The sequence below is a fragment of the Trachemys scripta genome, chromosome 7, assembly GCF_013100865.1.
Source record: "Trachemys scripta elegans isolate TJP31775 chromosome 7, CAS_Tse_1.0, whole genome shotgun sequence".
Lineage (NCBI taxonomy): Eukaryota > Metazoa > Chordata > Testudines > Emydidae > Trachemys > Trachemys scripta.
The window spans coordinates 37,828,842-37,854,475 of record NC_048304.1 but is presented as its reverse complement, the minus strand read 5'-3'; the positions used below and the strand labels follow the sequence as shown (position 1 = coordinate 37,854,475).

The 25,634-nt window shown below is 39.5% G+C and overlaps 2 protein-coding genes across 2 annotated transcripts in view; one reads left to right on the top strand and one right to left on the bottom strand.

The window, feature by feature from the left end:
• The window catches only part of SYN2 (synapsin II), a 424,624-nt gene that overhangs the window by 259,612 nt on the left and 139,378 nt on the right, over window positions 1-25,634 (top strand). Inside the window, exon 5 of the mRNA XM_034775492.1 lies at window positions 7,227-7,316. Within this exon, the coding sequence (XP_034631383.1) occupies window positions 7,227-7,316 (90 nt within the window). The remainder of the gene's footprint in view (window positions 1-7,226; window positions 7,317-25,634) is intronic.
• Window positions 19,228-25,634, bottom strand: part of TIMP4 (TIMP metallopeptidase inhibitor 4) — a 45,180-nt gene continuing 38,773 nt past the window's right edge. The window contains exons 3-5 of the mRNA XM_034775493.1: window positions 21,282-21,396; window positions 20,282-20,406; window positions 19,228-20,003 (exon numbers count right to left, since the gene is read on the bottom strand). Coding sequence (XP_034631384.1) covers window positions 19,806-20,003; window positions 20,282-20,406; window positions 21,282-21,396 — 438 coding nt within the window. The 3' untranslated portion in view covers window positions 19,228-19,805. The remainder of the gene's footprint in view (window positions 20,004-20,281; window positions 20,407-21,281; window positions 21,397-25,634) is intronic.

The window sequence follows — 25,634 nt, the reverse complement described above, 5'->3', positions numbered from 1 at the left end:
TTGCTCACTGACTTTCACCTGTCCAAGTGTTTCCCTTTGTCAGATGCCTCCTTACCTTGGCATTCCAAGCCAAGAGGAAGAATTTTTTTTTCTTTGACTCTGATTCTCTACCTGCTCTTGTCATCTTCAACTGATGGTTTCTGACTGCTCTGGAAATACCTGGTTCCCATGGAAGCAACCCTGGTAAAATGTAAGCTAGAGAGAGCTCCACAGTTACTCATTAAAAGTGTTTCTTTGTTTCCTAGAGAAATTCAAGTGTTCTCTGTGATTATTCATTTGTGTCACTCTGATGTGACAGATACCATGTCAGCTATCTAAGGTATAGAATACTCTCACTCTAACCATGCTTCAGGATCCATAAAAGGTTTGTCTTCCCATTGATAATCACATTGTGTTGTCTTTGGCCTGGCACTGTAACAGTGGGAAATATTGGATGGACATCAAGTTCTTCTGTCAGCTTCAAATCTTTTATAGGTCCTTAATGCAGCCAAACTGATTTGGGAAGCACTGTTTAATTCTTAAGATGTTATGTCAAAGTTTGCATTAACTTTGAAAATTTATTTCCTTTTATCAAGCTGTCTATCATGCCAGAAATAATTATTAAAATAAATATGTAAGATACAGCCAACACTGTGTAAACTGTAGCATGGAAAGAAATTGCCTTCTCCCTCTGTCCTTGCATTCTGTATCAGATAACAAATCAACAGTGTGCAGACGTGGCCTTTGGAAAAGTATGTTGAATAAAACATAACAGGAGTAACGTAGGCTGATCACAATCGAGAGCCAGTATCATGCAGAGCATAACAAGAATAACACATGCTAAACACAACAGAAATTGAAAGAATAAACAATACAAATAACAGAATCCACACTTACTGAAAAGGTCTCAGCCTAAGTAAAGCCACCTCCCATGATAAATCACATCACAGAGATCCCCCTACATAATGTGTGGATTGTACCTTCCTTCCCTTTGAAAAGGCCATAGGGCCTGTCCCTAAATCTGCTCAACATCTTACATGTCTACATAAATGCAAGGAATATAGAGAATAAACAGGAAGAACTGGAAGTATTAGTACATTAAATTAGTAAATTGTTACTTAATTGTTGTCACGGAGATTTGGAGGGATAAATATTGGTACAGAGGGGTATAGCTTGTTCAGGAAGGACAGGCAGGATAAGAAGGGAAAAGGAGGTGTATTATATATCGGGAATATATATACTTGTTCTGAAGTCAGAAGAGGGTGGGAGGCAGACCAGTTGAAAGTCTCTTGGTGAAGATACATGGGGTAGAAAATAGGGGTGACATCATGGTAAAGGTCTACTATAGACCACCAAATCATAAAGAGGAGGTGCATGAAGTATTTGGCATATCCAAAACTCAAGATCTGGTAGTAAGGGGGGACTTGAACTACCCACGCATCTGTTGAGAAAGTAATATGGCAAAACACAAAATTTCCAATAAGTTTTTGGAATGTATTAGGAGCAACTTTTTGTTTCTGAAAGTGGAGGACATTTCCGGGGCACAGCCATTTTAGACTTGATTCTGACCAAAAGGGAGGAATTGGTAGTGAATCTGAAGGTGGAAGGCAATTTGGGTGAAAGTGATCATGAAATTATACATTTCATGATTCTAAGGAAAAGCAGAAGTGAGAGCAGCAAATAAGGACAATGGACTTCAAAAAAGCAGACTTCAACAAACTCAGAGAATTGGTAGGTAAGGTCCCGTGGGAGGAAAATCTAAGGGAAAGAGGAGTTCAGGAGAGCTGGCACTTTCTCATGGAGTTAATATTTAAAGGCCCACCTGAAAACTATCCCAATGAGAAGGAAAGAGAGGAAGAATGTTAAGATTCCAGTATGGCTCCATCAGGAGATCGTTGATGACTTAGAAAAAGTAAAAACATGGACGAATTACTAAGGAGGAGTACAAAAGAAGAGCACAAGCATGTAGGGACAAAATCAGAAAGGCTAAGGTACAAAATGAGGTACACCTAGCAAGAGACATCAAGGGTAATAAGAAGAGGTTCTTTAAATATGTTATGAGCAAGAGAAAGACAAAGGTAAGTGCAGGTCTTCTATTTAATGGGGAAAGAGGGTTAATAGCTGATTACATCAAGAAGGCTGGGGATGTTTAATGACTACTTTGGCTTAGTCTCTGCTAAAAGGGTTAACACTGACCAGGTACTCAACACAATATTAACAAGGGTGAGGAAAGCAAGTCAAAATAGAGTAAGAACAGGTTAAAGAATATTTAGATAAGTTATATGTATGCAGGGCCTCATGAAGTTCATCTTAGGGTACTTCAGGAACTAGCTGAAGCAATCTTGGAACTGTTAACAATTATCTTCAAGAACTCACTCAGAGGAGTGGAGAAGAGCAAACAAAGAGTACCTATCTTTATATCTGTTGCCACCTAGGAGTTCATGGTTGTCACTATGCTGTATTCTGTGAGCAGCTGGAATCTCAAAGCAGCAGTAGGGGCAAAACTTAGGTCCTCCTGCTCAAAAAGTACAGGCCTCTATCAACTGAGATAAAGGAAAGTCTCTGCTAGTTGTTAGAATTATAGGATTGATGGTGCACAGTTCAGGAGTTCTGATTCTTTCCTGCAGAGAACTATGGTACATATACACACTAGAAGAACGCAGAAAGAAATTTAACTTTGAAGTACACAATAATATACACCTCTACCCCAATATAACGCGACCCGATATAACACAAATTCTGATATAACGCGGTAAAGCAGTGCTCCGGGGAGGGGAGGGGGGCTGCGCACTCCGGCAGATCAAAGCAAGTTCGATATAATGCGGTTTCACCTATAACACGGTAAGATTTTTTTGGCTCCCAAGGACAGCGTTATATCGAGGTAGAGGTGTATAGTTCCATCAAGATGCTAGGATTATACACTTCTAATCATAAGAGATAGCCAGTCTGGAGTTACTCACTTCATAGTTAAATTACCTTCTCCCCCCCCTCCAAAAAAACCCACCCCACACTGCAGCTTTAGCATTACTTTTAGCCTTTCACTGGTACATACCTATAATTAAGTACACTCTAATAGAATGCAAATAGTAAGCAAGGTCATTATCCAACCCTTTAATTGTGATGGTAACAGAAATTCTATAACTGTTAGCCGTCTGCCTATAGTACAGTATTTGCAGTCAAATTTACAGTGTCCCATTAGCTTTGTAACAAAAACCCATGAGCCTTTTATATTAAATCAAAGAGCTCTCTGGCTAAGTGCTTCCTATTATCTGTGTGATGCATTGTTGTAGAAGTAGTGCAGCTGGACATCCACTGCTCTCTTTCTCAGAGAGAAAAATCTATAGGCAAAGATGAAAGAGACATTACAAAAAATGTTATAAAGCCACAAGAATTTTTTTAAGAAAAACCTTGAAAGCCATAAATATATTTAATTGTGAATCTTTCTCATCCCTGTCACAGCTGAAAAGGACAAAGACACAGTCTTTAAAAATGAAGAGGAAACTCAACTAACTAAAATTAGAACCAAAAGAACTTGAACTTCTTTCTTTTCTAAGAAGTTGAAAATTCTCCTGGTGAAGTGTGAAGCCCTATGGATTTATTTTTTAAAAAGATAATGGTTAAAATACCCCAGTGTTTTTGGCATCCATATATAATACTTAACTTAATTTTTTATTTAAATAACATCTGTCTACTTATGTCTTGCATGTCATGTAAGTCCTGTCACTGAAGACATTTAACAGTAGACTAGACAATTAAGAATGCGCTAAACAACCATGTTGCCCTTGCACAGGGATGGACGTTAGCCTAATACAGTAGGGTAGCCTTCCTTATCTTGCCTATGATTTAAAAGTGTGAGTAGGCCTCGTTAGACTACATTTTTAGAAGGTGTTAGTGAAATCAAACTAGCTACCATGATCTGACAGCACACTTTTAAATCCTAGTCTACTCATAACGGACAGGGAGAGATAGAGCCAATGTGGGAACATGTGCTGCACCATTTTAAACTGTGGCTCAAGAGCCACACTGCCTATGCGCAGCAGGATTCTCCAGGGGGCATTGTTCTTCCTTGAGTCACAATGCCTTCTGGAGTTGCCAATTGTATTGTGCACATCTGCCCTGTCGCCAATATGAGTCTGTGTCTTTGAAACCACAGGGACTACGGCAGTGCTTGCAGTTAAGCATATTCCTTGTGTTTTTGCAGGTTTGAAGCCAAAAAAAACCCCCATACAACCCAAAGATAGGGTCTGTTTATAAACTTTGAATGCACCTCTGGATTTGGATTGTGAACATCCTCAGACCTTATTTTGTTTGAGTTTGAATAGGTCCTTGAATGGTACAATTTTTTTTTTAATTACATATATCTAAAAATTGTTACATTGCCATTGTACAATGCAGTTGTTACATTGCCAATTTTAAAAAAGTTTTATGACTATAATTTATGCACAATATCTAGCTCCTCTTCCCCAGGTTTTCTTACCTTTTAAAATACTTAACAAAATGTAATCACATAACATCAGGGGTATTCTGAAACAAAAGTATGATATAATTTGAGATGGAAGGTTTTGCAAAGAGAAATGGAAGTAAGACAATACTTAGAGATAGATCTGAGGGTTTGGTTTAGGCATCTCTCTCTCCTGTATCCTGTTTTTAGTCCTTATTTGGTTTGATGTAGAGACTTAGACCAACATTGCTCTTGCTGAGAAGAAATGTTTTCTGTACTGCACTTTGTTTCAATGTTGAGTATGGAGCATTATAACATCAGACTTAGTAGTCTCTAAATTCACTCCTCGCTTTCATCTTGAATTCTAATTATATTTAATTACTTAAAACATGGTGCAGATTCTCCATTTTCTTTAGATATTTGATCTTTTGACTGTTTGCTAATCACCATAGTAAAATACAACAAACAGATCATGTCTTATTGAGAAGGTCTTATTTAAACAAATTTTGTTTAAATAAATGGTTGTTAATATGGGGCACCATGTTTTCTGTATATTCTGAAGTAGCAGGTAGCATGGCAAGAGTTATGTGCTTAATAGGTAGAATTTGTTTGTGATTTCAAATTCAGGCGCTTCCAGAGTTTTGTGATCGGAATAGGAATAAATCAGGTCCAGATTAACCAATTAGCCCTCAGTGCACTTGTACAGTGCACTTGTACAGGGCCCCCCGAACCACTGGGGGAAAAAACAAAACCAAAATTGAATGGTGCTGCGACCCCTCCTTGCTCCAGGTTGCAATGCCATACACTCATATTTGGCCTGGCCACCCCTCTTGTCCTGGGGGCGACTTGTTGGTGGGCTATGGGAGTGAGTGGGGAGTGATTTGGAGTCTGCGGGGTTGGAAGCCAGTGGGGAATGTTGGGAGAGTGAGGTTGGGGGGCTGTGGTCAGTGGATCTAAGATGTTGGGGGCTGTCAGCGTAAATGGAGGGTGGTGGCAGATTGTTGGGATATATGTGGAGTGGGAGGGGTATTCAGGGGTATGTCTGTGGAATGGGGTGGGAGGGGCACTTGAGGGTGTAGATGTTGGGGGGTTGAGAAGGACATTCTGGGATCTATGTAGGGTGGGCTATGTATGGGGCAGGGGTGCTTTCAGGAAGGTGGGAAGTCCCCAATATTCTTAGTGTTTGAGGCTCCAACGTTCTTTAATCTGAGACTGGGGTAAATAATAAACTGTCAGGAATCCTACCCGTAAGCCTCTCTATTTTGGTATTCTGCATAACATTTCCTTTCCCTTGGTTATAACTGTATATTATATGCTATTCAACTAGTTCGACAAGGTGCATGAGATATCTTTTACTGGACCAACTTCTGTTGGTGAGAGAGACAAGCTTTCGAGCTCACACACAGCTCTTCTTCACATCTGTGTAGCTCGAAAGCTTGTCTCTCTCACCAACAGAAGACGGTCCAATAAAAGATATTACCTCAAACACCTTATCTTTCTAATATCCTGGGACTGACACAGCTACAGCAACGCTGCATACATCCCACTAGTTAGCTTTTATTCATCTTTTGATGAAAACTACTCAATGTTAAGGCATTTTCCATGGGTCTTACAAAGTTAAACATGTGTTTATGAAAAACAAGAGCTAAATAAACACCATTAAATTAATCAAATCCTCTGTGCCAGCTGTAAATCCAACACAAAGCTTTCATCAGCCTTATTTCCCTTCTACAGTTTTCAGTATGCCCCGAGCGCTAAACTGCTTTAACAGAGAAGGTATTTGATCCAACTACACTATGGTACAGAGTTTTGTTGTTGTTCACTTTTTTTTTTTTTTACCAGCGAAGTGTGCTATTCATTCTGTTGTGCTAATTTGTTTGTCTGAGGCTGGCATATTAACAATTAAATACATCACAGGCATCTACATGCTAAAAGCTTTGGAGGTTTGAAACAATAGTGGGTCTTCTGACTGCCAAACTCTTCTTGCTCCCTAGAAACCTTAATTGTTTAGCTGTAATGTCAAGTGATTTTGATTTTTAAACTGTTATAATACAGCCCACAGATATTTCTGAGTTGTGTATATTTAATATGGAATTCCTCTTCATTATCTGTCCTAAACTACTGAATAGTGTTGCTTTGCACTGTCAGTTACTGCAATCCACACAAGAGGTGACTGCATTTCTGTGTTGGGTAAACTGCTGCATACATCGCACATAACACATATTCTGTTAAATAATTGGGATCTTTCTTGACTAAAGATATTGAAAGGATGGTCTTGTGATCAAGACACAGGACACGGAGCTAGGAAATTAAAATGTTATTCTTTGCTCTCCTACTGACTTGCTGTGTAATCTTGGGAAATCACTTAGCGCCTCTCTCTGTTTCCCCTTCTTTCAAAATGACCTGTTAACTTCACAAAGGTTCTGAGAGGCTTAATTGATAATTGTGAAGTACTTCAAGATTTTGAGATGGAAGGTGCTACAGAAATGTAACATTTCTTATATAATTATATTATCACAAAATACACTTAAGATACATCAAGTATAAGATATCTAAAGCCATTAGCCTAATGTATGTTATCTGTATATATGCTATGGAATGATTAGCTGTTATATATGCACTTCATTAGAATATAGAAAGAACCACAATCTGGCTGAATTTAAAGGAACATAACATACATATATGTGTTTGATCTTGAGTTTTTGAAAAGTAAAAATTAAGATGCAGAATGACAATTTGGAGGTCATATCAGCAGAATTTGGTTTTTGTCCTTCAGCATTGTTATTTTCTTTGTTTTCTTTTATAGTTTGCCCAGCTGGTATCCATCTCCAAAACTCTGGGTGTGGAGAAGTTCCCCCTAATTGAACAAACATTCTACCCAAATCACAAGGAAATGGTAGGTGCAAATAGTAACATTAAAAGCCAATTACTGTATGGATAGAACTGGAGCTATAATCACCCATGATTCATTCATTCACTGTCTATTTTTTTCAAATGTCCTTTTGGAAATGTCCAGTGGCATAATACTGGGTAACCTCTTGAAAGCATCTTTGTGATAATTGAAAGATTATTGCCTTCAGCTTTGAGATAAGCAAACTGGTTCTAACAAACGAAAGACTATAAATTGTTAAAGTGCAGGGAATATTTCATGGAAGTGTTGCCAGTCTAGTCCTGTGTGATGCATCCCAGAATACTTATTATCTTATCGGTGGTGAGTAAGGCCGTGTGAAACATTTGCATGGAACCGCAAACCCATCTAAAATCAGGGTTGTTTCAGTAACTCTTATCTTCCTGCACCTGAGCTGATGCTGTTCACAATTCCCGGATTTTCTGCTCACTCAACAAATGCTCACACCTCACCCAGGGCCCCCACATACTTCATACCTCTTGATGCAATTCTCCAATGGATCTGGGGTCTTTCAGAGGCCCAATGTGGCTGCTTCCTCGAGCATCATCTTTGAGGAATTGCCAAGTAAGGGCTACTACTTCTCTTAATCCGTGAATTTCTGGGGGTTGAAGGTTTCTAGTCAGCCACACATGGCACCAGCTGATCCTAATGCCAGCTTCCTATCGGTTAAACAAGCTGCTGAGGCCCCATAATCCCAACTCAGTAGTCTCAATAGCTAAGCAACCACATTAAGGAGGACAAATGTCATAATCCCTAGTGCATGGTTGCTAGGTAACATTGGGAGTTCTCTTGATAACTCACCAGGAATTTTGGGGTAGCTCTGCAGGCAGCTCAGTTCACAATCAGCTGGCAGCAGGAGCAGGTGAGTTTCACTCCGTCCCTTTTATGAGGGAGGGGATCAGATGCTTTCTGCCTCCATATGAAGACCCACATATACGTTGGGATTCCCTCTGAGACCTCTTTCCATTCAGCTTCCTAAGAACTCAATTCCACTCCCGCCTTTGTCACTCAGGTGTCTTTGTTTGGCATACAGCACTGCTATGCTGAGTTTAATAGATTCATAGATTCATAGATTCTAGGACTGGAAGGGACCTCGAGAGGTCATCGAGTCCAGTTCCCTGCCCGCATGGCAGGACCAAATACTGTCTAGACCATCCCTGATAGACATTTATCTAACCTACTCTTAAATATCTCCAGAGATGGAGATTCCACAGCCTCCCTAGGCAATTTATTCCAGTGTTTAACCACCCTGACAGTTAGGAACTTTTTCCTAATGTCCAACCTAGACCTCCCTTGCTGCAGTTTAAACCCATTGCTTCTGGTTCTATCCTTAGAGGCTAAGGTGAACAAGTTTTCTCCCTCCTCCTTATGACACCCTTTTAAATACCTGAAAACTGCTATCATGTCCCCTCTCAGTCTTCTCTTTTCCAAACTAAACAAACCCAATTCTTTCAGCCTTCCTTCATAGGTCATGTTCTCAAGACCTTTAATCATTCTTGTTGCTCTTCTCTGGACCCTCTCCAATTTCTCCACATCTTTCTTGAAATGCGGTGCCCAGAACTGGACACAATACTCCAGCTGAGGCCTAACCAGAGCAGAGTAGAGCGGAAGAATGACTTCTCGTGTCTTGCTCACAACACACCTGTTAATACATCCCAGAATCATGTTTGCTTTTTTCGCAACAGCATCACACTGTTGACTCATATTTAGCTTGTGGTCCACTATAACCCCTAGATCCCTTTCTGCCGTACTCCTTCCTAGACAATCTCTTCCCATTCTGTATGTGTGAAACTGATTTTTCCTTCCTAGGTGGAGCACTTTGCATTTGTCTTTGTTAAACTTCATCCTGTTTACCTCAGCCCATTTCTCCAATTTGTCCAGATCATTTTGAATTATGACCCTGTCCTCCAAAGCAGTTGCAATCCCTCCCAGTTTGGTATTATCCGCAAACTTAATAAGCGTACTTTCTATGCCAATATCTAAGTCGTTGATGAAGATATTGAACAGCGCCGGTCCCAAAACAGACCCCTGCGGTACCCCACTCGTTATGCCTTTCCAGCAGGATTGGGAACCATTAATAACAACTCTCTGAGTACGGTTATCCAGTCAGTTATGCACCCACCTTATAGTAGCCCCATCTAAATTGTATTTGCCTAGTTAATCGATAAGAATATCATGCAAGACTGTATCAAATGCCTTACTAAAGTCTAGGTATACCACATCCACAGCTTCACCCTTATCCACAAGGCTCGTTATCCTATCAAAGAAAGCTATCAGATTGGTTTGACATGATTTGTTCTTCACAAATCCATGCTGGCTGTTCCCTATCACCTTACCACCTTCCAAGTGTTTGCAGATGATTTCCTTAATTACTTGCTCCATTATCTTCCCTGGCACAGAAATTAAACTAACTGGTCTGTAGTTTCCTTGGTTGTTTTTATTTCTCTTTTTATAGATGGGCACTATATTTGCCCTTTTCCAGTCTTCTGGAATCTCTCCCGTCTCCCATGATTTTCCAAAGATAATAGCTAGAGGCTCAGATACCTCCTCTATTAGCTCCTTGAGTATTCTAGGATGCATTGCATCAGGCCCTGGTGACTTGCAGGCATCTAACTTTTCTAAGTGATTTTTAACTTGTTCTTTTTTTATTTTATCTGCTAAACCTACCCCCTTCCCATTAGCATTCACTATGTTAGGCATTCCTTCAGACTTCTCGGTGAAGACAGAAACAAAGAAGTCATTAAGCATCTCTGCCATTTCCAAGTTTCCTGTTACTGTTTCTCCTTCTTCACTAAGCAGTAGGCCTACCCTGTCTTTGGTCTTCCTCTTGCTTCTAATGTATTGATAAAAAGTCTTCTTGTTTCCCTTTATTCCGTAGCTAGTTTGAGCTCATTTTGTGCTTTTGCCTTTCTAATCTTGCCCCTGCATTCCTGTGTTGTTTGCCTATATTCATCCTTTGTAATCTGTCCTAGTTTCCATTTTTTATATGACTCCTTTTTATTTTTTAGATCATGCAAGATCTCGTGGTTAAGCCAAGGTGGTCTTTTGCCACATTTTCTATCTTTCCTAACCAGCGGAATAGCTTGCTGTTGGGCCCTTAATAGTGTCCCTTTGAAAAACTGCCAACTCTCCTCAGTTGTTTTTCCCCTCAGTCTTGATTCCCATGGGACCTTACCTATCAGCTCTCTGAGCTTCCCAAAATCTGCCTTCCTGAAATCCATTGTCTCTATTTTGCTGTTCTCCCTTCTACCCTTCCTTAGAATTGCAAACTCTATGATTTCATGATCACTTTCACCCAGGCTGCCTTCTACTTTCAAATTCTCAACGAGTTCCTCCCTATTTGTTAAAATCAAGTCTAGAACAGCTTCTCCCCTAGTAGCTTTTTCAACCTTCTGAAATAAAAAGTTGTCTCCAATGCAGTCCAAGAATTTGTTGGATAGTCTGTGCCCCGCTGTGTTATTTTCCCAACATATATCCGGATAGCTGAAGTCCCCCATCACCACCAAATCTTGGGCTTTGGATGATTTTGTTAGTGGCTTAAAAAAAGCCTCATCCACCTCTTCCACCTGGTTAGGTGGCCTGTAGTAGACTTCTAGCATGACATCTCCCTTGTTTTTTTACCCCTTTTAGCCTAACCCAGAGACTCTCAACCCTTCCGTCTCCTATGTCCATCTCTACCTCAGTCCAAGTGTGTACATTTTTAATATATAAGGCAACACCTCCTCCCTTTTTCCCCTGTCTATCCTTCCTGAGCAAGCTGTACCCATCCACACCAACATTCCAATCATGTGTATTATCCCACCAAGTTTCAGTGATGCCAACAATGTCATAGTTGTATTTATTTATTAGCACTTCCAGTTCTTCCTGCTTATTTCCCATACTTCTCGCATTTGTTTATAGGCATCTAAGATACTGGTTTGATCTTTCCTCCCAGTTTTGTCCTGACCCTCCTTTCTCTCTGACAATATAGCCCACACTCCCTCTCGTTTCCGACCCATCTCCCCGGTCTCCATGTTCCCCACTTACCTGTGGGCTTTGCTCACCTGTCCCCGTCGAACCTAGTTTAAAGCCCTCCTCACTAGGTTACCAGTCTGTGTCCAAATAGGGTCTTTCCTCTCCTCGAAAGGTGAACGCCATCTCTGCCTAGCAGTCCTTCCTCGAATAGCATCCCGTGGTCTAGGAAGCCAAAGCCCTCCTGGCAACACCATCTTCGCAGCCAGGCATTCACCTCTATGATGCATCTGTCTCTGCCCGGGCCCCTACCTTTGACAGGAAGAATCGAAGAGAATACCACCTGTGCTCCAAACTCCTTCACCCGTACTCCCAGAGCCCTGTAGTCACTCTTGATCCGCTCAGTGTCACACCGTGCAGTATCATTTGTGCCCACATGGATGAGTAGCATGGGGTAGTAGTCAGAGGGCTGGATAATCCTCGACAATGCCTCCGTAACGTCTCGGATACGGGCTCCCGGCAGGCAGCATACCTCCCGAGATGAAATGTCAGGGCGACAGATGGGCGCCTCCGTCCCCCTCAGCAGAGAGTCTCCGACCACCACTACCCTATGTTTCCTATTCGCAGTGGTGGCAGCAGACCTCCCAGCCTTAGGGGCACGAGGCTTCTCCTCCTTTACTGTAGGGAGTGATTCCTTCTTTCCTGTATCAAGAAGAGCATAACGGTTACCTATTACCACGGCAGGAGGGTTCGGAGCAGGGGTGGAGCACTGCCTGCTGCCAGAAGTAACCAGCTGCCAGTGTCTACCCTGAGCTATCTCCTCCTCCACCAGTGGTGTATCAGCAGTCCTGTGTACTGGGACAGCTACCTCAGCTGTCTCCACATGGACACTGTCGAGGAATTGCTTGTGGATTCGGATGCTCCTCAACCTAGCCACCTCCTCCTGTAGCTCTCCCACCTGCTGCCTGAGAGATTCCACCTCTCACATTGGATGGTCCCCCCAGCCTGGATATCAGTAAGTGGAAATTGCAAGTTACAGTCTCTGCAAAACCACACCAGGGTCTGGGTAGAAGCATCCATGCTCAGGCACTCTGTCTGGCTACAGGCATAGGTGGAGGAGACAGAAGCAGTGCTGGCACAGGTGTTGTGGGTCTTCCTAACCATCGTAAGCCTCCCTCTGTCAAACTCCCGTCTGCAGCCCCCTGTCCACTGAAAGGGTTGTTTAAGCAAGAAGTTTTGAATGTAGTTGGTTATAGGTTCAAAGGGGAATAAAGAGAAAACAGATAGAACCGGCAAGGGACCCTCACCCCCTTCCTAACTCCCTTGCGAAACTCCCTGTTAGCAGCCCCTGTTCGCAAAAGCTCCCTGGTCGCTTGTGCGCTGCTTTATAAAGCCCTGGCCTGTATGAATGCCCCGCCCACTGATTGGACTCAGACGCAGGGGGGATTGATGCAGGGTACATCACAGATTCAAAGTTACACACAAACCTTCTCCCTTTATGTACATTACACATCTCATTGCATTTACTATACATTGCATCACACATTTTTAGATTGGCTTGGATACTTTTCAGGAACCAATCCCTGTGCAACATCCACTGCGCCCACACTGTCCTTGCTTTGACTTCTTCTTTATCTCATCTCTACAGTCCTAATTTCTTTTGTCCCTTGTTATCTAGTTCATAGTAAATAGTTCCCCCCCTATTCTCCTTCTTATCTTAGTTGGCTCAGACATTCTGTCTTCTTAGCCTGCTGATCTGTTTACTTGTCTTATTTAGCACAGACATTCTGTTTTCAACCTGATGATTTATTCCCTTCCCTAATTCTCTCTTCCACAAAATCAGACCTTCCTCCATGTGTTAATTACCCATATCAGGCCAGGCCTCAGCTACAATATGGAGCGGGTGAGGTGGAGGCTTTACACGGCAGCTCATTTAATAAGACACTGAAGGAGTCAGGACTATCCATCCAACCTCCTCCGAAGACCAGTGGAGGTTCAAAGGTGACACCTGTTCCCTGGAGTTCTCTGGGTGGGCTATGGGATAACCTTGGTCCTTTCTGAAGATATCAAAAGGTAAACACAGAGGGAGGACCGAAGTGCTGAGAGTAAATAAAGGGGATTGTTTTTCTGGAGATTCAGGTTTATGTAGAATATTCAACCTGCTAGCAAACCTGCAAGAGATGGTCCTCCACCCATATTTAGACCCTGCAGGAACCGCGTGACTGGCACACGCTTAGTGTCTTATCTTGCAGCCTTCTTTTAATTTTTCTTTTATTATTGTTTCTAAATGTAGATTCTTCCATAGCTATATTTGTCTAGAGGAGAGGCATTCAACCCTGCAGAGCTGGAGAGCCATTTGCCATGGATCGAAGTAGCAATGAGGCGCAAAGCAGTTTCAGCACAAAGCCCCAACTTTACCTTTCAATATCTTTTGTGTAATGTTGCATCATCATGACTCAAACGTACCATGTACTGCTGTAATGCCATGATTTGAACATTAGCAATCAGCAGTCAATGATAGGTCATTGAACCATGATTGCTGTGTAGCTCCACTTGACACTACATTACTCTGGATAAAATCCTGCCTGACTCTATTAAAATCAATGGCAAAACTCCCACTGACTTCAGTTGATTACAGTTTCATCCACAGTCCCCCATCTCCATCTCTGATCACTTCCTATTATTCTACTCTGTCTTCTCAGCTTTTGTGAGGGAGGCAAAATCCCTGTTCCTTTTTATGGCTGCCTCATGGAGAATCCTGGCTGTTATGGACTATTAGGTTAGCACTCCCATCCTTTCTCCTACCTCATTGCAACTTTAAGTGAGAGGAGCTTCAATAATAGCCACATATTTGATGTGAAAGGTGAACAGGAACTCTCCAGGAAGAAAGTTACAGATCGAGAGCAGTGAATCTCAAGCAGTCCAAACCCCCAAGGATCTTTTGAGCATAGGGAGGACTTTCCCTGACACGAGTGTAGCAAGGTCCAAAACTTTCTAATTTCTCCAATTTTTAAAAAGTGAAACATGAGAAATGAACAAGCGTCCTTTGTTTTGGGTATTAATTCATTATAGACAGAGAATAAGAATCACACCTTTTCAAATCATTGTATACCTTTTCACATGCTAGATACTGTACATTTTGTTAAGAGTACTGAAGATGGCCAAGAACAAAGCTTGTCAGTATTGACCTTCATGTGACTCATTTGTGCTCTTTTAATTATTTTGCTAGCCTATAAAAAGCCTAATTTTGCTTGTACATCTGCTAATTAGAAATTACAAAAATTGAGAATAAAATATCCCATTGCTCAGTCACAAGAATTGGTTGAGATTCCAGTTAATCGCTTGTACCTCACATATAATGCCCTGCAGAAAGACCACCATCTCCCCAAGTTCCACTGCTGGCTGCTATCTTAAAGCATAGACTGAATTCAGATCCTGAAGTTGAAATGAAAATTTGGAAAGCTATTAATGTGTATTTATTTGTGAGTGCATAAAATATTGTTTGACAGATGATGGGATTGTTAACATATTGCAAGATGCATTTGAGAGTTGTTTCTTGTCCTCTTACCTATTTGGATCCTATACAGTAATAGTTAGTGATTGAGCAAGAAGGTTATTTTTTTGCCTTTTGTTGAACTTCTGATTGCAAAAGGCTTGACTGAGTTTGTGGAGTGTTGACAATTTCCTGTATAATGAATATTATTTTGAAGACAACTCTTCTTTGTCTCTGTATTGGATTGTCATGTATATTTCAAATGTGCTACAGTGACTGAGGAAAGTTAGATGTAGATTTGTTTGTTTGTTTTTCCCTCTGGAGGAAATTTTGGAAACTCTGTGGCTCAGAAAAAATATGCTAGATAGCTTTTATTGGAATTTCTGTGGAGAGATATAAGATGATCCAGTGGGGGTTGTTTTCTCAGTAGATGAGCTGAAGCTGTATCGGGGTAATGAATGTTTATTTAAATGTTATTAATATCCAGCTTGGTTTGAGATTGCTTTTACCTATACAGATAATTTCTGATTTTTAAAGAAGGTATTTTTCTTCTCTTCCTGTACATCCTGGACCTGTTTCTCCCCCAGGCATAAACTATAACTTGTTTTCTCCAATTTAAAACTGTGTATCTTGGGATAAGACGGTATTCCGAAGCTCTGAGAATAGGAGATTTTGAACTCAGCAGGCTTGATGTACTGTTATGCTTCTATTTCTTTTGCTTATTTCATACTCTAGTGATCATTTGTGCCTGGCCCTCTTGTACTGTTTTTCCAAGGCAATAAAAGGTAAGTAAACAAAGATAGCATTCTCTGATGCAAGCTTGGGAGCTGCTTTAATGGAAAGCTTTTTGGAACAGGGACATTTCACTAAAAAAAAGTGATTGAAACCTTACAAAATGGTGCTTTCTGAACTCATCATAGCTTGGGTCACATGTTTGCAGCTTTCCTTTCAGGAATTAGTTTTCTTTTTTCACTACATTTCTGCCTCCTTACATTTTCCCATGAAAAAAGTGCCCTGTTCAGGCTTATTTGTAGGACACATTGCTAACATTTAATTAGAATGATTTTAAGAACAGGAAGACAGTATTTAGCTATTCATAACTAAATGATTTCAGTAATAACCTTTGCTTTTTTTTCATTTTGTTACTTGCACAGCCTCCCTTCTCTTACGTTTTTCCAACTGTGAATATGAGTCAGATGGGTTACATTCAAATCAAGACCAAATGATATAGCAAGCTGTATTTCATCCTTGACCTTCAATGTAACACAAACACACACACACACACTGAAGTTTTAGGAACTGGAAAGCGGACATTCTCTTTTAAAAATAGATTGTTGGTTGTAATACATGAATGCTAATACAGTGAAAATCTTAATATGAAAATACACATTGAAAGCTTTACTGTAGATGATTTTTTTCCCCTACAGTCCTTGTCAATACTGTAAAATAAGTACTCATTTGGAAGTATCCTTTCAAAGCTCAACCTCCCCTTGTTATTAGAAAGACAGATTCTCTGTTCTCCACAATGGAAAATCTAGTTAGATTTAAGTTCAAACAGAAATCAGACTCAACAGACACTAGTTTTGAAACACCTTATGTTGGATAGTTTATGGCAAATCAATTGTATAATGTTTGATAGACTGAATATAGAAAACTTATATTTATATATACTAAAATTCATACTTAAGAGTTTTGCTTGAAATATAAATCATATATAAATATTGAAGAAAAAACTTACAATTTAGGATGAAAGAAGGCAATGTGTGTTATGTTCAATGAGTTTAAGGCCTGCTTACTTTATAATTTTAAAATATAAACAGAAGTACAATAATCAAGTTACAAAGCAGAAAATATCCATTTACTACATAGTGCTGTTCAAAATACACCATTACAATAAAATTAATTTGAAAACAAATATCCCACTGTACATGTACTGTAGACTAAATTAGCCAGGGGTTGGATAGAAAATGTGTATGATCATAAAGCTATTGCAGCTTCATCTAGGAGTTGTTTTGGTATGACAGAAGGCAGTGAGTTCTAGTTAACTACATATACCTATAGAGTATATTCAGATATATGCACTGCACTAGCAGTAAATCACACTAACAAAAATTTTATCTGCAGTTCATTTTTGTTTTTGGAAAAAGCGTAGCTTTCACAGCATATAATTTTTATAAATAATCATAATAAAAAAATCTATGGATAAAATTAGTTTTTGCAAACTGCATTTTTAGAGCAGAATACTGGCTGGGTTTTATGTTTATCAGAAGAAATTAATGGTATTTTAATACATTACCATAAATTAAAACAGCATAGTTGGTCTAAAATAAAATACAGGGTGAAATGTTGATTATTGAGTAGTACTGGTGACCTACTCTTCCAAGAAATAAAGCTTTCTGTCCCCAGAGGCTTTATTAACTACTGTGTCCTGGTCTATTGACTACTAATTCTTTTCTTGAATTATTACAGCCCATTAATATTTAATACATTTTATATAGATTAAGGACAACGTGTTCTCTGTACTGCAATAACTACACAACACTACTTTCTATTTTATTGTAAAGCGACAAGTATAAGCAAATTCAGATGCAAGGCAGAAGCTCTGATCTTATCCCACCTTTTGCACCTAAGAAAGTGCAGTGTCAATGGTACTGGCATGTAGGATTATTCATTTTTTGGATGTAAATCTCAGGTGCCATGTGTGGTGCTAAATTAAATTTTTCAGCCTTATTGCTAAATAGTCTTCCTTTTATGTGACTACATATGATGTTAGAGGTTTCTAACCTAGGTATTTTTGCTTGTTGGGGTTGGATTGTTTTAGTTATTTTATGGTTTCATTTTTTTCACAGTCATCCCGAAAAAAGATGATGATTTTCATGCAAGTACCAATATATGAGAACCAACAAGACAGATACCCCCCAACTTGATGTGTTGCATAAATATGTAAATCTTTAGCCAGAAAATATTTAAATATATTATTTGTCATGCTATTACAGAAGCATCTTCAAACTTGTTATTGTCTATTGTGTAAACACAGATTTACACAATTGTAAAAATATATATTGATGCCGTAGGGGCATCAACGGAGACAATAAACTACAGAGTGTCATGACAACACATAGTTATACAAGTATGCATTGTTTGCCCAATGTAATAGACATGTGTGCACCTTCCATTGAGTTGAATGGAACTACTGATGAGCATAAATTTAAGCATGTGCGTAAGTTTTTGTAGGATTGTGGTCTTAGCACTGCATGGCAAACTAAGTATAGACAAAAACAACGAGGCGTCCTTGTAGTACCTTAGAGTCTAGCACATTTATTTGGGCATAAGCTTATTTCCAAATAAATTAGCTAGTCTCTAAGATGCCACAAGGACTCCTCGTTGTTTTTGCTGATACAGACTAACATGCCTACCACTCTGAAATAAGTATAGACACTATTCAGAAAGTAGTATTCTTAACCCCATAAACTATAACAATTCCAAAGACCATTTACTCCATTACTGTATCATGATGTATCATTCAGTAATTTCCAAAGCTACTGAATCCATTCATATCAAATAATAGATGGGTGTATTCAAACCTGAACTATTTTTGAGATTCAAAGTCATTAAATCTAACTATTGTTCTCAGTTCTCATATGGCAGCCCCCTTTGCATTAATTCTAGCCACATCTGGACTCTACATGGTGAAATTCAGAAACACAACAAGGAGCAGAGTATTTTTGAGGTGATTCTGACCTGGCAATATTCAGGATATATTGGAAATGTCAGAACAGAGTCTTTATCTCATGAGGATTCCTACTCAGTTTCTCAAACCCAGAAGTTCAGATAGATGTGGATAATTATTCTCAACTTTGGTGCCAAACATTTGAAGTTTGCCATCCCTTATTAATTTGCCTCTTTAAACTTAGAAACATATGGAAATGTATGCATGTTCAGTATTGTGTTTTCAATTGTTAAAATCTTGCCCCCCCACACACACCTCCAAAAAGATAACACTTTTCTGGTACTTTTTCCAAGCTGTGAAATTCATTGTCACAAAGTGCAAATGACTACCCAAAAAATGGTAATTTTGTATTGAAATCTGAAGAATTAAAAATCATTAAGAAATCCCCCAAAATTTATTTGCAGTCAATCTCAGGCTAGAAATGGGGCAGTAGTGAAATGCGATAGTAATATGGTCACACGTGTACAGAGGCTTTACCGGGTGCCATTGCTACACTGACAATGTTCATGCTTTACTTTTCCTGTAAATCTAACTAGTCTACGGGTGCATATTGTCATAATTTTTCTGTTGGTGTAATACCTAAGCATTAGAACTTTTCTCTTTACAGTATGTGCCAATCCATTGGATCAATGAATTGGATAGGCATTTGTGATGATCAAAGATATATATTTAACCTAATTACTAAAAAATGTTACAATACACGTGTAAGAAATAGGACATTTAAGTAACATACAAAAAAAACCAAGTTTTTAATCAGAAAAATGTTTAACTTGTTTCAACAAATATGAAGAAAACATGAATCTTTGAATCTTTTTTTACAGCACATTGTTATAATACTTTACATATACACTTTACAATAATTATTATTTTTATCAGAAGGCTTCCATACAGAAAAAAAAATAGTTGTATAAAACATTCTTCACGTATCAGAAAGACTGTTTTGGACTGAAACACAGGGTTTTCTTAATCTGCTAGGTAACTGGAGTAGGGGGCAAAAATCTGATCATTCTTTTGTTCTTCTACATTCATATTGGTAAAAAGGAAAGTTGTTATGCCTCTGAGAACACAGAGGACCATTCTCAACTAAAGCCCCTGTATACAAAGCAGAACTTTATAAGCTACCTCCAAGAGATTTGTTCTTCTTCTTGCCTGGGTGCCAATTCCACAAACTCTGTACTTTACTTGTAAGCACAATTTGTTTTTGTTTCTAAGCAACAGATACATAAGATGTTGGCAGTTCAAAGCTGTGAGCGTGCAACGTTTGATGGAATTAGCCTCCCAGGCTTTTTAGGAAGTGATCATTTTAAGGTTCGCTGATGTCAGTAAACACTTTCTCTGGCGGGGGGCCACCTCGGTACCAGCTGCAAGTGCCATCACTTCGCTTGATACAGGCATAATGCTTGGCCTGGTGCCCATACAGCTTCCTTTCTATCAGCCAGTCTGTCCAGAGACACTCGTTTGGTGTAGTGATTGAGCAGGGCACCATGTAGCAGGTAGTAATCTAAATGTGAAATGTGAAGTTAGTTCAGTGTACTCGTCAAAATTTCCATTAGAATGACATTTTTCATTTGCTTCACACTTTTTCGGCGTATGAAAGTTTACCTACGTCTGTACTGATCTTGAAATAAGTAGTTATGTGGAAATCAAATAATTTATCAAATGTATTGTACATAAGACAGTGTTTTTGCAGTTCCAACCAAGAAAAAATTTTTGTTTCCTCTAAGGATTGAGCCTTGAACATATTAGACAGTCACTGTTATTGCTGATTTCTATACTTACTTTGCAGCCACAGCCCATTTGGTACCTCTGGTTAAGACTCTTCTTTTGAGACAAGGATAGATCATCCCACGGTTCAATGTAATTGCATAAATGGATGAGAACTTTACCATCATTTAATATTTGGCCTATATGGGGGGAAATAACAAAAATAAAGTGTGTGAAGCAGAGTGCACTGTAAACTGTAGTCTACATTGTGAGAAAACTCTAAAGTTTGAAACTAGTAGCTCCAAATAAATCAGATTTTACATGTTTTCAGTAACTGTTGTTGTACTTGCAATTTAAACAGCTCAGCTTAATTATTGTGCTGTTACATGCAGATTGAAAAATGTTAATATAATTTCTCAAAAGATGCTGATGGTCTGCCAACAAGGGACATGAAAACAGTACTATGTGAAACTAGAATTCAAAATCATTTTACAAACGTCTGGCAGTAATTAAGGACCCTATCCTGCAAACACATTTGGCATGTGAGTAATCGAATTAACTCATTGGGACCACTCATGTGTGGAATTGTTTGCAGGATTAGGGTTTAATTTAGTAATAGGACAAAATAATGGACTGAGTCCTGCTAGAGAAAGGCCAGGCTTTGTAACAGAAATAGCTATTTACATAATGATATTGACCTCCTTTGTTAAAGCACTATGAGATCTACTGCTGAAAGATGAAAGGTACTATATATAGAGAGCCTTGCACGGATACAAAATTTGTATCCGCATCCAATCCACAATCCGCAAAAATGGTCCATGGATATCCACATCTGCGGATATAGGTATCTGCAAATATAAAGTGGATATCAGATTTGCAGAGCTCTAAATATATAAAACCAAGGTGGTATTATCAGTATGTGACTCTGTAGATTTTCATGTTAGTATCACTTTGTTGTCCATAAATTACTAATTACAGTATTAATTCTATAGTTGGTACAAAGTCAACTAGATAAATCATTAAACAGTGTTGGGGTTGTAAGGATTTTATATGTTAAGATTTGTTTGCCTTTTACCTGTGAGGAGATATTGTTTCTTGTTGTTAGCTTCTAGTTTCACTCCACAGAGAGATGAATCAAAAGGAGTATAGACATACTGAACATCGTTCAGTTTTTCAAACCCCTTAAACATCTGAAATTTTTCCAAAAAAAAATAAAAAGAATGTGTTATTGCACCAAGAATTGTATTTGGAAACAAAAATGTAACTTGAATAAGCCAAAACTTTAGAGTAGATGAATGATAGTTGAACAAAATTTTGAACCTCTGCAGCTCCTATGGGCAGTGACAGAAACAATGGCTTGATGTCTCCATTTGAAATAGGGATGAGCTTAAGCTGTGAAGTCTGAATCTATATCGGAACTTCAAAACCTTCCCTACCATTAAGGGTGTTCAGCTCGGAGGTTTGGCCCAATCTATAATTTAAAATGAAATTTATTCCATTGTTCTGAGATAAAAGGCAAGGGAATTATGTCTGCATTTTATAGAATTACAGATTTTAAAAGGTGCACTCCTCAGGAGGGGTTTCACAGACCCTCAAACCATTCCAATTTTTAAAATGTAAAAGACTCTTTATTGGCATCTTACATTTAAGGAGCAATGGAAGAATTCAGCCACACTGCAGATACCAAGCCATTTAAAAAGCACATTACAGTTTTGACTTTCCTGAGATGCAAGTTGATCTAATTGTACACCTCTACCCCGATATAACGCGACCCGATATAACACGAATTTGGATATAACGTGGTAAAGCAGTGCTCCGGGAGTGGGGGAGGGGTAGGGCTGCGCACTCCAGTGGATCAAAGCAAGTTCGATATAACGCGGTTTCACCTATAACACGATATGATTTTTTGGCTCCTGAGGACAGCGTTATATCGGGGTAGAGGTGTATTCATTTGGACAAATGTTGTCTTTGTTACAATAATGGGATGTCCTGTAAGGAACATCATGCAGTTAGCTTGAGAATCCCAGATTCTAATTTCTGTCCTTAGTGCAAGCTGTTAAAAACTGCAAAGGAGACTGTTGATACTCTTCTAGTAAAACATTAGTTAGCATGCTCCTCTATGTATGTCTTCACACAAGATAGATCCACTGGTGGTGCAGTGAAAGAACCTTTGCGGAATAAAGTATACTTTTGCACAACTCCATTATCTTCAGTGGATGCTGCCTGGACATATTCAAGGCCAGAACTTGGCCTGCTGTGATTTTGGTCTAAGAATAATTGGAGTTTTGCCTTCATAAGGCGTATGGGAACAGGCCCTTAGAGTTTACAGCCTGCAGTACTCAACTGAAATTGGAAGTTTTAGTAACAAAGCCCATGCAATACTAGATATGCAGGATGCTGTCCAAATAGCACTTTCATACTCAATTCTGAAATACATTTTTAACATAACACTTGCAAAACAAGTCTAATTGTACCCAAACAGGAGAGGTGCTAATCAATTTCAGAATGCCTGTCATCACCTACAATATGATATAACTGAAACTCCATCACAAAGAAGGCCCCTTTTGTTTACATCATACTGTGTGTTGACAGTTGCAAGGTTCACAGCTTCCAAGTACAGTTGGCATTACTTTTTTTTGTCATACTAAAATTCTTCTTGGGGGATTTAAATACTATGTATGGGACTTGCAAATATATTGCAAATGTGTTGGTTTCTAAAGCCTCTTGATTAAAGAATGAGAAAAAAGTCAAGAATTGACTGTTGCTATTGGATCTCTGATGTAAAATATCAGATGCCAATCTGAAATACTTTGTACAAGAAATAAACACCCAGGATAAAAAAGTGTTCTATCCCTAATGCAAAGAGCCACCCATGCAAACAAAATAAGGATGCGCAAAATTATTAAATCACAACTTTGGTGTTTATTTATATTTATGTTAAACAAAATTAAGTCAAATTAGCTAAGCCTGCAAATCTTGTGCTGATATAACGATCCTCTCTATAAGGTGGCCATAGGAAGCAGCCGAACCATGTGCATGTTGCAGAGACACTGTTTCTAATGATACCATTGAGCTTGAATTTCAGAATTTCGAGTCCTTACAGCTCATGTTGAAATCAATGGCAGCTATAAGGGCTCAGCACTTCTGAAAATTAGGCCACTGCTTCTAAAAGTAATACAACCATTGCATTGCTTGGGGTGTATTCTCTTAGGGTACATCTACACAGCAAAAACAAAAAGATCCCTGAGGCAATGAGTCACAGAGCCCGGGTCACCTGACTCGGGCTCAAGCTGAAGGGCTAGAAATATCACTGTAGACATTTGGGCTCTGGATGAGCCTGGGCTCCAAGACCCTCCCACCTTGCCGAGTTTCAGAGCCATGGCTACAGTCCAAGCTTGAACTTTTGACTCTGCAGCGTGAGCCTGAGTCAGTTGACCTAGGCTCTGAGACTCACTGCCATGGGATTTTTTTTTTAATTGCTGTGTTGACATACCCTTATGACAAGATATAGTGCTTCCCTTCAGTGCTGAGCTAGCTTGTTTCCTGCCCATGCAAAAAAAACCCCTAACTCTAGTGCGGTGGTGCTTTTATTCGAGATGGCGAGTCCATTGTGGGGTACAGCCTACAGCCTGAGTTACCACAACTCATCAGATACTAACTGTGACAGGTTGGATCACAGAAACCCCCTTGAGGCTGCCAACTGATGTGCCAAGACTACTTCTGCCCCTGCCTTCCCTGCCAGCTTGGGACTCCAGCACCCTGCCTGGTTGTGCCAGACACGCGTGCCGGCTACAAACACAGACCCAGGTCTGAATGATGTCCCACAAACTGCAGGCTTAACTGAAAGCAGCTTAAGTGTTCCTGTCTCTAACACTCAGATGCCCAATTCCCAATTGGGTCCAAACCCCAAATAAACCTGTTTTACTCTGTCTAAAGCTTATACAGGGTAAACTCATAAATTGTTAGTCCTCTATAGCACTGATAGAGAGATATGCACAGCTGTTTGTCCCCCCGCCCCTGGTATTAATACATATTCTGGGTTAATTGATAAGTAAAAAGTGATTTTATTAAATACAAAAAGTAGGATTTAAGTGGTTCCAAGTAGTAACAGACAGAACAAAGTGAATTACCAAGCAAAATAAAATAAAACACGCAAGTCTAAACCTAATACAGTAAGAAAGCTGAATACAGATAAAATCTCACCCTCAGAGATGTTTCAATAAGCTTTTATCACAGACTGGACGCCTTCCTAGTCTGGGCACAATCCTTTCCCCTGGTACAGCCCTTGTTCCAACTCAGGTGGTAGCTAGAGGATTTCTCATGATTGCAGCCCCCTTTGTTCTGTTTCACCCCCTTATATAGCTTTGCACAAGGTGGGAATCCTTTGTCCCTCTCTGGGTTCCCACCCCTCCTCCTAAATGGAAAAGCACCAGGTTTAAGATGGATTTCAGTACCAGGTGACATGGTCATATGACCTGTGAGACCCCAAGCCTTCATTCCTCCCTGCCTGACTTACAGGAAGGCCTGCAAGCAAACAGAACCATCCACAGTCAATTGTTTTGGGTGATGGGAGCCATCAAGATTCCAAACCACCATTAATGGCCCACACTTTGCATAATTACAATAGGCCCTCAGAGTTATATTTCATATTTCTAGTTTCAGATACAAGAATGGTACATACATACAAATAGGATGACCACATTCAGTAGATTATAAGCTTTGCAAAGATACCTTACAAGAGACCTTTTGCATGATGCATATTCCGGTTACATTATATTCACACTCATTAGCATATTTTCATAAAATCATAAAGAGTGCAAGTCACACTAACATAATCAAGCTATGCTGCTAATCCAATAATATTTGCAACTCCAGTGTTATTTCATTGTGTGGCACCTCTCATTCGAGTTAATCTAACTCAAGCACAGATAATTTAACTTAACTCGGCAGTGAAGACATTGCCATAGAGACTTATATGGAGGTCTAGCCAATGATTTTTTTTAAATGATTTGGATTATGTTAAAGAAGTGGTTCAGATCTATCCTAATAAATAACTTCCACTATAAGTGGTGCACTGGGGATTTTTAAAACATATGAAAATGGCCTGGTGCCATGCCACACTATGCTGTGAACCACTTAGATCTCTGGTTCCAGTTGGATTACTTTTCTAGATAGGAGACATCCAAGGAAGTCCTAAGAACTACAGACAGTGGTACTGGAGATTCAATGGGTGGAACTCTTCTCTCTGTAGGCATGGACCAGCCTGATATTAGAGAACACTGTGTTCCGGCAGATGTTGTCTCACTGAGATATATAACTGAGGCCATGGCCACTTGTAGTCATTTAAAGATCTCATGGTACTTTTCTTAAGGGTATGAGTGCTAACCTGCATGCTAACCTGATTAAATTCTGTTGTGGTAATTACGTT